General features: G+C 40.9%; 1 protein-coding gene across 1 annotated transcript in view; it reads left to right on the top strand.

The window, feature by feature from the left end:
* Nucleotides 1-11,548, top strand: part of STX11 (syntaxin 11) — a 36,472-nt gene extending 24,924 nt beyond the window's left edge. The window contains exon 2 of the mRNA XM_046004170.1: nt 9,533-11,548. Within this exon, the coding sequence (XP_045860126.1) occupies nt 9,538-10,401 (864 nt within the window). The 5' untranslated portion in view covers nt 9,533-9,537 and the 3' untranslated portion in view covers nt 10,402-11,548. The remainder of the gene's footprint in view (nt 1-9,532) is intronic.
* The last annotated feature ends 753 nt before the right edge of the window (nt 11,549-12,301 follow it).

Below are 12,301 nucleotides of genomic sequence, written 5' to 3'. Positions count from 1 at the left end.
AATTTACATGTTGAAATCCTAACCCCCAATAGGTCTTTGGAAAGCAGATAAGTCATGAGTGTGGGCGCTCATGAATGGGGATGGTGCCTTTATAAAAGAGGTCCCAAAGAGCATGCTTGTTCCTACTGCATTGTGAGAATACAGGGAGAAGACAACCATTCATAAACTGGGAAGCTGGCCACCACCAGACAGAGAACCCAACCATGCTGGCACCCTGATCTCAGACTTCTGGCCTCCAGAGCTATAAGAAGTAACTTTCTGCTGTTTATACCTGCTTGTGGTATGTTATAGCAGCTCAAACACACTCAGACAGGGAGTATTTACTAGAAGATTAAAGATGTCTTTCTTTATCTTTTCGAATTTTTATTTAAATTCTAGTTAGTAAGCATGCAGTGCAATATTTTTTTTAAAGATTTTTAAAAATTTATTTATTTATTTGAGAGAGAGAGAATGAGAGAGAGAGCATGAGAGGAGAGAGATCAGTGGGAGAAACAGACTCTCCGGCGAACAGAGAGCCGGATGTGGGACACGATCCCAGACGCCAGGATCATGACCTGAGCAGAAGGCAGTTGCTTAACCAACTGAGCCACCCAGGAGCCCCGCGTGCAGTGCAATATTGATTTCAGGAGTAGAATTCAGCAATCCATTGCTTACATACAATACCCGGTGCTCATCCTAAGTGCCCTCCTGAATGCCCATCACCCATCTAGCCCATCCCCCACACATCTCCCTCCATCAGCCCTCGGTTTGTTTTCTCTCTTTTAGAGTCTCTTATGATTTGGTTCCCTTTCTCTCCCCCTCCACGTATGTTTATCTGTTTTGTTTCTTAAATTCCACATATGAGTGAAGTCATATGGTATTTGTCTTTCTCTGACAGACTTATTTTGGTTAATACATAATACACTCTATTTCCATCCACATTGTTACAAATGGCAAGATTTCATTCTTTTTGATAGCTGAATAATATCCAAATATATGTCATATATGTATTTTATATATAAATATATGCTTATATGTATTTATTTATATATGTCATATATATTTATATATCATAAACATATAATTTTATATATAATATATAATAAAATAAAAAATAAAAATATATGTCATATATATTTTTTATGTATTATTTTCTAAAAGATTTTATTTATTTATTTGAGAGAAAGACAGTGAGAACATGAGAGAGGAGAAGGTCAGAGGGAGAAGCAGACTCCCGTGGAACTGGGATCCCAATGCAGGACTCGATCCCGGTACTCTGGGATCATGACCTGAGCCGAAGGCAGTTGCTTAGCCAACTGAGCCACCCAGGCACCCTATTTTATATATTATTTGCATATTTTTATATATATGTATAAATGTGTGTATATATATACACACAGAGAGAGAGAGAGAGAGAGAGAGTGATTAAGAAGTGGAGACTCTTTGCTCTTTTAAATTAGATTCCCCAAAAATGTTTTGGAAAGACTCTTGGTTTTGCTTTAGTGAAGAGGGGAAGAAACATTAATTATTATTTTTTCTAGCTTCAGACTTCTATATTAGAATCCATCTCAAATAACGCTCCTCAGACTCTCGTGTTATGCTTTGTGTGAACTGCAAAAAATTCAACCACTGAATGTGTTCTCGCCAGTGTACTTTGGAGCCAACACAACTTCTGTTTCTGTTCTTTTAAATTAACCTTTGCAGTAGTAAGAATATAAGTCTTTTTAGGAACTCCTTCTATTTTAGCCTGTAATTTTCAGAAGTTCAAAGAAGGATTTTTACCTCTTAGATGTGTTATTTTTAAAATCAAGACATAGAGCCGAATGCCAGGTTTTACTCATTTGAGTGAAATTGTGAATCTGAATCAACCTGTTTGTGAATCTGAATCAACCCGTTTAGGACAGCACACTTGTTGCCTGCTAAGCGTTGTGTTCCTGTGTTGTGTCCTGGAAGATAACTGCTGACTTACCATGGCATAGGACCTATGGGACTTGCTGGCCCCACCGACTGGGCAGGAGGGTCAAGAAGGGAGCACGCAGGGCAACCACACGGGCTGTGCAGGCTGGTCCCAGTACAAGACGCCACCAAGATGAGAGAGACTGGAAGTCCATCCCATGCCCAGTTTGCCAGACACTGTGCCCTGGTGCAGGGCATCACTCAAGGAAAGGAGCACCCTTCTAGCATTCACCATGATGTCATATGGTCCCTACACAAAGGCCCATTAAGATGCCATATGGACTAGTGGTGGATTTAGACATAAAGATACATTCTGGTTTGTAATCATCATTTTATGTTTACAAGACTTAATATATGGCTATAAAATCAGGACCTAGGACATACAGATTATATGATCTGAAAATCAGAACATGGACACTTCATTATTGAAGTAAGGGAGTCATTACTCAAAAGTCCTTATTTGGAACTGTCTATCATGGGGCAGGATATTTTTAGTTTCCTTAATAGCTGATAACTTTATACAAAGCCTATGTGTGCATGTGTATGTCTCCCTCTCTCTCTAAATATGTTCTTTTTTTAGTTCTCATTGAAAGAAGAATCCTAAACTTTCTAAACTCAAATAAAGAGGAATAAAGTCTCTAAAGACATTTCTTTGTCTTAAGTACAGAAAGGAAGCTCCTTCCATCCTTTTGAATTTGTTCCCCTCCTGTAATCTACAAGCTGATTTTGGTAATAAACCTCACATGATTGGCACATTGCCTTGCATTGAACTGTATATCTCCAAGTCTGAAGTTTCTCACTACTTGTAAAAAATATTTCAACACATTGCTGTGAAAAAAGGAAAGGTTTTTTTTCTGGAAATAGGCAAAATTTACTTAGTGTATGTATTGCTTAATGTATAATAATATATAGATTACATAAAGACCTCCTTTTTAAAAATTTTTTTGTTTACTTGACAGAGAGAGATCACAAGTAGGCAGAGAGGCAGGCAGAGAGAGAGGAGGAAGCAGGCTCCCTGCTGAGCAGAGAGCCCAATGCAGCAATGCAGGGCTGGATCCCAGGTCCCTGGGATCATGACCTGAGCCGGAGGTAGAGGCTTTAACCCACTGAGCCACCCAGGTGTCCCTAAAGACCTCCTTCTAAATTAGTTCCTTCTTTAAAGACCTTATCTCCAAATACATTTGCATTCTGAGGTGCTGGGGTTATGGCTTCAATACATGAATTTGGGTGGGTGATATAATTTAGCCCATAACGATGCATGAACAGTTTTGTTCTTTTTCCCCTCTGTAGGCAAAATGTTTCTGTTGTACGATCAGAGATATGGCCGTGTGCTCTGTTTACGACTGGTTCCCTTACAAGAGAGTAGGAACGTTCATGGTGGTTCTTTGTAGCATTCAGTATGTAGGTTCTTGTGTATCATAACCCCCACTCATTGACCTTCTGAGGAATGTACAGACCTGCCTTCTGAATCTTTCTTTTCCTGTCTTTCTGAATCTTTCCCTATCAAGTTTGTTCATCACCCAACCTGAGGACTGTTATAAGTTGTTCAGAACTGCATTATGTTTATGAATCAGAAGCTGTCATGATAATTATCTATGGAATGGGTCACAAGTTTGGGTGTGCCCGGAAATCACCTGAGGATCATCTTAGAAGTCCTGAGCCGGAAACTCTAGGGGCTCAAGCATCCGTAGTGTTTGCAGCTTTCCAAGATTCTATTGCCTCCTAAAGTCCGAGAACCTCTGAGCTACCATCACTTCTCTGTTCCTGTATTTTTTGGTACATAAAATCTAATTGCCCAATGAAAGAAGGCTTATGTAATTTCCCCTTCCTTCCCTGTGGGACCTTGTTCTCAGGACACATGATATGCATGCCTGAAAAGGAAAGTACAAGACCAAAGCAGATTTCTGGTAGTTGGTCATAAAATTTCAGTTGAATTCTTCATCTCCACGTGACTCAAAGTAGGATTTATTTTAGCAACTTTATGAATACAATTTATTTTAATAACTTTATGAATAAATTTACAAATTTATCAATACAAAAAATGTATTACATTATTCTTTATCATAGCAAGATAGGATGGTGGATAGAATTGTTTCATTTTCTTTCTCATTTATCATAGTTTCCTTTTTAAGATCTCACAGTATAGAATCAGGCTACTGGATGTGTCAGTTAATTTGATGTTCTTTCAGGGCCTGCTTCTATTTTTTGGTATAACTCCATTTTAACCTTTTGGGCAACGTTCTTCGAAATAGCAGCTTCGTGGTTCACTTTTTTTTCCTCTATTTTCTAAATTTACATTTTATTTTTTCCCCCAACTTTTTATTTACATTTCAGTCAGTTAACATACATGTAATATTAGTTTCAGATGTAGAATTTAGTGATTCATCACTTACATACAATACCATACAGTACCCAGGGCTCATCACAAGTGTCCTCTTTTATACCCATCACTCACTTAACCCACCCCCCGCCCACCTCCCCTCCAGGAACTCTCAGTTTGTTCTCTGTAGTTAAGAGTCTGTTTCCTGGGGGTGCCTGGGTGGCTCAGTTGGTTGAGCATCGGACTCTTGATTTTGGCTCAGGTCATGATCTCAGGGTCCTGAGCCCTGCCTCGAGCTCTGCATCTGGCTTCCTGCTCAGTGGGGAGTCTGCTCTTTATCCCTCTCCCTCCACCCCTCACCCTGCCTGCATGCTCGCTCTCTTTCTCTGTCTCTCAGATAAATAAAACCTTAAAGAAAAAGTTCATTATAGAGTTTAAATACTAACCCTTTATCAGATATGACATTTGCAAATAGCTTCTTTCATTCCATAGGTTGCCTTTTAGTTTTGTTGATTGTTTTCTTCTCTGTGCAGAGCATTTTATTTTGATCAAGTCCCAATAGTTTATTTTTGCTTTTGTTTCCCTTGTGTCAGGAGACATATCTTGGTAGAAGTTGCTATGCCTCATGTCAGAGTTTACTGCCTGTGTTCTCCTCTAGGATTTTGATGGATTCTTCTTTTTGGTTGAACTTCTGTTGTAGTTTTCCTAATGCTTGCTCCCTGGCAACCAGGAGACATTCGGGTCCATGGGACCAACTCAGTCTGGGGTGGGTTGGGCCAAGAAAGGTTGGTAGGAAGGCAAAGTAAAGGCCACATTCTTGTCTGCACCTCCATAGAGAATCTTTAATTCCCCCACACTGTTCCTTTCATTCTCCTCACTTAATTATGGACTTGAGCCTTCAGATGAGCTTAGGCCTTCACTTGATTTAGGATCCATGCCTTTATGGTTTTCAGGTCTTGAGAAGGAATCATTATCTCTGAACATCTTCTTCCAAGGCCATTTTCTGTATGATTGATGTGTGTTTTTCTGCTCATATTATGAATGAGCTGATCCCCCAAATAGCTTTTTTGTGGCTTTAGAGGAGCAATAAAGAGCATGGGACCTGTCTAGGACTAGTGGGAGACCAGCAAACAGATTTCTAATATGTTGTGTGTGGTGCTTTACCTTAAGAACCCATTCATCACCTTCCATTGTAGTGCCTCCTAAGTCTTGGCCAAGAAGCAAGGATGACACCTATTCTTACCTGGTTCATCAAAATATACCCATTCTCTGTACCATCTACCTGTTGCATAGTAGAATATATTGGATACTAACTTAAGCAGATGGATACAGTTCAACTCCATACCAGCTAACTAATGTACTTTGTCCAGGTCACAGAAGGTTGTTAACTGATTGCAATACATATGTTTTAAAGAAGGGCCTTAAGAAATTAGTCCTTTAAGCAAATAATATTTATAGTTTTATGGGATTGTATTTAATTATAAAATCTACATGGGCATCATAAAAACTTTGGAAAATACAGAAAAGCACATGGAAGGAATTAAAATTATTTATAATTCTACAATTTGAAGAAACCAATTATTAACATTTTGATGTATATTGTTCATCAAACGTCCTTGTTTTAGGATGTATGTGTAGTAGTGTTTCACATCTCCTTCTCTTTACCTAGTTTTTCTACCTAAGATGGAATTTATACTTTCCTACCATCAGATAGCCTTCTAAACTGTGCTGATTTAGCAGATAATACCTCATTTTTGCACACAAAGTATTTCTGAATTTCTGTAAAAAGAACAAGATGATGGAAATATTTACAGCAAGGGGCTTCACACACTCCTGCATAAATTTTTAGAATAAATGTGCATGGGGCAAAACAAATACACATTTTAAAAGCTTTTGATACATATTGCAAAAAAAGATTCTATTAAACTGCTCTCCTACCAGCATTTTTTCAGAGTTCCCAGAATCCTCACCAATTTTCAAACATTATTATTATTATCATCATCATCATCATCATTATTATTATTTTAAATCCTGGCAACTTGGTGAAAAAAATTGCAGTACTTAAAATTTTATATTATATATTTTATATTAAATTTTTAATAGTGAAGTCCTTCATGATTCACTTTTATATATTTACCAAAGAAGTTTAGTGTAGTGGTTAAGTAGGGCTGCTCTGGGGCCCAAGTGTTCCCTTCCGGGCAACCATGGGCAAGTTCTTTAATCTCCCTGTGTTTGCCCACCAGCTCTGATAATGGCAATACTTACTTCATGGAGTCTGTATGAAGATTAAAGAGGGTATCACATGACAAGTGCCTAGAAAGCACTTGGTATTACAGTAAGCACCTGATCCATATCAGTTACTCTTATGTTCTCTAGCATTTAGATTTCTTCATGTATGAGTTGCTTTTTCATTGTCTTTATTTGGGCAAGTGGTTTTGTTTTTGTTTTGTTTTAACACGAGGTTTTAGTATATTAAGTACGTTAACCCACTACCTGTATATATTGTAATTTCCCCCAATTTGTGGTTTGCCTTTAAGTTTTGTTCAAGGTGAGGAGATTTTGGGTATCAGGAAATTCAGGCTAGGGGATGGCATAGTTTTGGTCCAGCTTGGGTCTTTTTTCTGCCCCTCAGCCCTGCCTGTAGGAGAGTTACGTGCTTTCACTGGGAAGGTCCGGTATTGATTCTTGTCACCATGTAGCAGAAATGGCATTTGGAAGCAGGATATTAAAAATCATTATCTTGGAATAAAACTTCTGCTTAATTTACGTAAATAATGACGATAGCAGATGACAGGTTATGGATAATATTTCACCACTTCCCAATTATGACTAAATCCAACTTGTCAGCATTCTATAGTGAGATAAAATTAATTTCTTCATCTTGAGAGAAGCTTTTAATTTGAGATCAAGATCCCTCATAGATTGAGCGGCCATTAAGTGCTACTACATTTCCCTTCTTTTCTGCAAATTACACAGTAGGAGGATAATCTTTGTAGCCACAAAATCTTGTGCACAAGGGGAATGTGTTCAGTATTTTGGCATTTATACATGCTACTAAAAATGAAAGTTTTTCACTTCCCTGGAAAGAATGTGGACATAGAGAACATTATTTTCCCTTGCTATGTGGCAATGAGTTGGAACCACCCTTGCAAAAACACGGAAATTCTGCTAAGCTGCCAACTTGTTTCAAAAAGTCATTAAAAGTGCAAATATTGCAGACAACACCTGAATGTGTACACCGACACACAATTCTGATATGAAAGTGACATCTGTGTTCATCTGTGTATATGCCTGTTCCAGATCCAGTTTGTACTCCTCCCGGATTAGCTCATTCTCCACTACCCCCTAGTTCTTGGCTGTCCGATCATTGAAGAACCAAGAACCCAGCCGTTTCCTCTGTCACCTCATCCCCTAACACTGCCATCCGTTTCAGCCTCCCCCGAGGACCAGACAGACTTTGGCAAGGCCTCTGTAAGATCTGCTCGGTGACATCCACCGCGGCTCCAGTGTAGGGAAGTGACCTGATGCTCCCACAGAGGCTTACATGCCCTCATGCCTGGTTTCATAGCAGCACCAGGTCATGGACATAGGACTTGGTTTCCCCAGTGGCAGCCCTGAGGAGTAGAGGGGTTTTAATGTCCATTGGCTGAATATTGACCAAGAAGAGACAGGAGTCAGGCAGGAACCCACAAATTTATTTCATTTATGTCATTTATGGCTCCCTTTTTCTCCTTCTCATGGACTATTCCTGGTGCCATGACTCAATGTAGTCTTTCTGGAGACTTCCAGTTGACTAAGCAACTGGCTATGTTGTTTTGTAAAGCTGTAGCCAGCTCAGTATTTGTCTCTGTTCTTTCCCACCTCACTTCCCTTTCTCCCTCATCCTGGTGGCCCTGGGATTGTATTACGAGTAATATGTTGGCACATAAAATTTTCTCCCGACTGCTTTCTTGGGAGCCTGAGATAAGGTAGGATCTGAGAGCTTTCATATACATTTAAATGAATATTTTATATTTAAGTACAGTGTTTAGCATTCAGGTATGAATAAAATATCAGCATGTGCATAAAAACAACAAAAAAAGTACAAATATTGCTACTGTGTAATGGTTAAATCAGAGTGTTATATTACTGCTACTAGGGTTATGTATGATTGCAATTTTCCATATTAAAAAATTTTTCAAATAGTTTTGTTAATGATACTTAACACTACGGACCTTGGGAAAGACTGAACATCTTTTGTTTCTGACACTTCATCTGGTTATGCTACGTGATTGCCGCCTAGATGGGTATCTTCTTTCTGCCCATCTCTCCTACTTATTAAAATCACATTAAGCACTTGCTTATCTCTTTCACTTTTAGTGTCTTCCATCAGAATATATTTTTAGATGTCACCCCCCCCAAACAGGCACTCAAACTGAAGTCTGTATCAGTGATAATGAACAGAGGAGCAAGGAAATTCCAACGTCCAAATTTTATACTTCCTCATTAGATTTTTGTCTTTATTTTGTTGTTTTACTTTAAGCATGTTTTACTTTTATAACGTTTTTAAGAAAAAACATTTTTTTTAAAGATTTTATTTCTTTATTTGACAGAGATCACAAGTAGGCAGAGAGAGAGGGAGAAGCAGGCTCCCCGCTGAGCAGAGAGCCAAATGCCGGGGCTCCATCCCAGGACCCTGAGATCATGACCTGAGCCAGAGGCTTAACCCGCTGAGCCACCCAGGCGCCCCAGGAAAACATTTTAAACTAATGATTTATATGTTAACTGTTTTAAGAACTCTTAGGAATCTTGGGACCAGCCAACGGCTTGCTCAGCCGTTGCTGAAATAGACAAAAAATACACAGCCCTTAGAGCTGGTCCTACAGCCTTGGCAGTACATTGATTGTCCTTATTTGAAATCTTTATCCTTGCAAGTATTTTCTTCTTTTTCCTTTTTCTGTGCCTGTTTTGACTTGCGATTATTGGAAAGCATAAGGCAAGCAACAGTGATTGGTTCCTCATGCAATCTGAAATTTTAAATTGCTGACTGAGTTCCGAGCTGCAGATGTCTCATGGGCTGGGAAGCACGGCTGTGTTCACGCCTCTCGGTCACGTTAGTCCTTTCCTTGTGAGCAAAATGTCATAGAATATTTAGCTCCTGTAGTATCTGTGTTGCCTGCAGCTGGGCATAGAGAACTGGCAGCGCTGGGCAGAAGTTTCCTTGTTTTGAGCTTCAGTGCTCTCAATGCGAGTATTTGACTCGCTCAAGGAGTTTAACCCCAGTCTCTCTACTTGCAGGCAAAATGAAGGACCGGCTAGCCGAACTTGTGGAGTTAACCAAGAACTATGACCAGCAGTTCGCAGACGGGGACGATGACTTTGACTCGCCCCACGAGGACATCGTGTTCGAGACGGACCACATCCTGGAGTCGTTGTACCGAGACATCCAGGACCTTCAGAACGAAAACCAGCTGCTGATGACCGACGTGAAGCGGCTGGGAAAGCAGAACGCCCGCTTCCTCACGTCCATGCGGCGCCTCAGCAGCATCAAGCGCGACACCAACTCGATCGCCAAGGACATCAAGGCCCGGGGCGAGAACATCCACCGCAAGCTGCGCGCCATGAAGGCGCTGAGCGAGGAGGCCGAGGCCCGGCACGGCCCCAACTCGGCGGTGGCGCGCATCTCGCGGGCGCAGTACAGCGCGCTCACGCGCACCTTCCAGAGCGCCATGCATGAGTACAACCAGGCGGAGATGAAGCAGCGCGCCAACTGCAAGATCCGCATCCAGCGCCAGCTTGAGATCATGGGCAAGGACGTCTCGGGCGACCAGATCGAGGACATGTTCGAGCAGGGCAAGTGGGACGTGTTCTCTGAGAACTTGCTCGCCGACGGGAAGGGCGCACGGGCAGCCCTCAACGAGATCGAGAGCCGCCACCGCGAGCTGCTGCGACTGGAGAGCCGCATCCGCGACGTGCACGAGCTCTTCTTGCAGATGGCCGTGCTGGTGGAGGAGCAGGCCGACACCCTGAACGTCATCGAGCTCAACGTGGAGAAGACCCTCGACTACACCGGCCAGGCCAAGGCACAGGTGCGCAAGGCGGTGCAGTACAAGAAGAAGAACCCCTGCCGGACCCTCTGCTGCTTCTGCTGTCCCTGCCTCAACTAGCGGATCGGCCCAGCCGCCCCACCCCACCCCTACCTACAATGGCCAGGAAACACCCCGGGGAAGATCTGGGGGTCCTCCACGCAGGGGTGAGTTGCCCCAAGCCTTATGGACTTCCGTCCTTGGAGAAAGAAGAATTTTGAGGGGCGAGAATTCCCACCCAGCTTGTGTTTGGGAAGGGGGCTGATGCCGTCCGGTGTTTCTTCAATAAGGACAGACACCCACTTAAGTTGTGTGAGGTCATCGTCTGGCACGTGGCCCCCTTTCCCTCTCCACGGAAGCCGGACGAAGAACTGACGCTGTAGCTTACTGTACCGTAAATGTCCATGGCATGCTTCCTAACAAAACTCTCGGGGGGAGTCCGTTCTGCATCGGCTGATAGTATGAGCTCGTTATCAAAGCTCAAATTCCTTCACCTTATCCTGAAAGTCCCTTGGTTCTGTTCAATTTCACATGACCTGGATCTGGGGGACAACTGTCCGTCTTTCATTTCTGATTCTTCATCTGGCTTATCCTGTGTGATTCCTGCCTCGATGCATACCTTCTTTCTGCCCACCTCCCCTACGTACCACATTTAACACTTATTATTTCCTTATCTCTTTCGCTTTTAGTATTTCCCGTCAGAATGTATTTTGGATTTTTTTCCAAATATTTTTAAGCACTGAGTTTTGAACACGCACTCAAATTGAAGTATGTTACCCGTCATATTTTATATATTTTTCATAAATAATTTAAAATTTATCTTTTTACTTGATAATACAAATGCACATAAATATGTAAATGTAAAGTACTAATATTAACACATGTACAGAAGGACCAGTTGGTTTAACTTGACTTTTGTAAATATGGTCTATAAATACCAAGAGCAAGACTTTTACTGGTCATTGGTGTCGGTTTCCTTGTTTTGAGTTTATCTTGCTCCCATCTGCATAGTCGCAATTCTATTTTGAACCACTCTGTGTTGGTTGTGGTGGTAAAGACAGATGTCAAAGGCTAAAATGCATACAGAACTGGAGATGATAAAATAATGTCTGTGTAAATACTTCTTTTGTTTTACTGTGGACCATTTCTTTCATGGACTGAAAGGGAGTAACTTAAAATAAAATAATCATGTTTCTCAATTTAGCTTAATAAACGTTACATTATAATATCTCCTTTGTGTATTTCTATCTTGATCACTTGAGTCTTAGTTTGCTTTTTCAGTTATTATTCTTAAAAATGCTTCTACTAGCTGCACAAGGCTGCAGCATCTAGATGGAACTCTGAAGAGAAGGGGAGAAGAGGAAAAAGAATTCACTTGTGGGTGTCCCGCTCTCTTTCCCAAGTTACTTACAATAGTTTAGCAAATCATCATGTTTCAGAGATTTGGTTTTGTATCCAAAATTGTAATGCCCTTACCCACGTTTACCATGCTTGCTTTCTTTCTTCTGAGTCAACCCTTAACTGCTTTTACTCATTTTTTACTAAATGAACAAGTTTACTCAACAGTCAAAATTCTCAGATCTTTCACACAGATTTTAAAAAGGAATAGAAAGAAGATCCTGTGAACTCTTTGGAACTTACTGACGACCCTACTTATGCCCATGAAAATCTAGCTCTGCCCCTAATTTTAATTTCATGGTTAAATATGAGAATTGTGGAGACCAAGTTCACTGGGCTCCTCTCAGATTTCTCCCAATTTCTTTCTCAGCTAATCCCATGGATACGTTTTACTTTTAACTGAATTACCTCCCCCCTGCCCCCACCAAAAAAAAAAACTTCCCATGGCCCCATTGCTCTTTCTTTGTAGAGAAGTGATATCATGATATTATGTATATAGACCACCAGCTAGTTTCCCTGAGAGAGAATGGTTCATGAATTTGACTTCTTTAAACATATACAGAATTTTCTTTGCCTAGAACCA

The sequence above is a fragment of the Meles meles genome, chromosome 5 (assembly GCF_922984935.1).
Source record: "Meles meles chromosome 5, mMelMel3.1 paternal haplotype, whole genome shotgun sequence".
In the NCBI taxonomy this organism is placed as follows: Eukaryota; Metazoa; Chordata; class Mammalia; order Carnivora; family Mustelidae; genus Meles; species Meles meles.
Note: the sequence above shows the minus strand (reverse complement) of the source record. Positions and strands in the feature narration are given on the sequence as shown.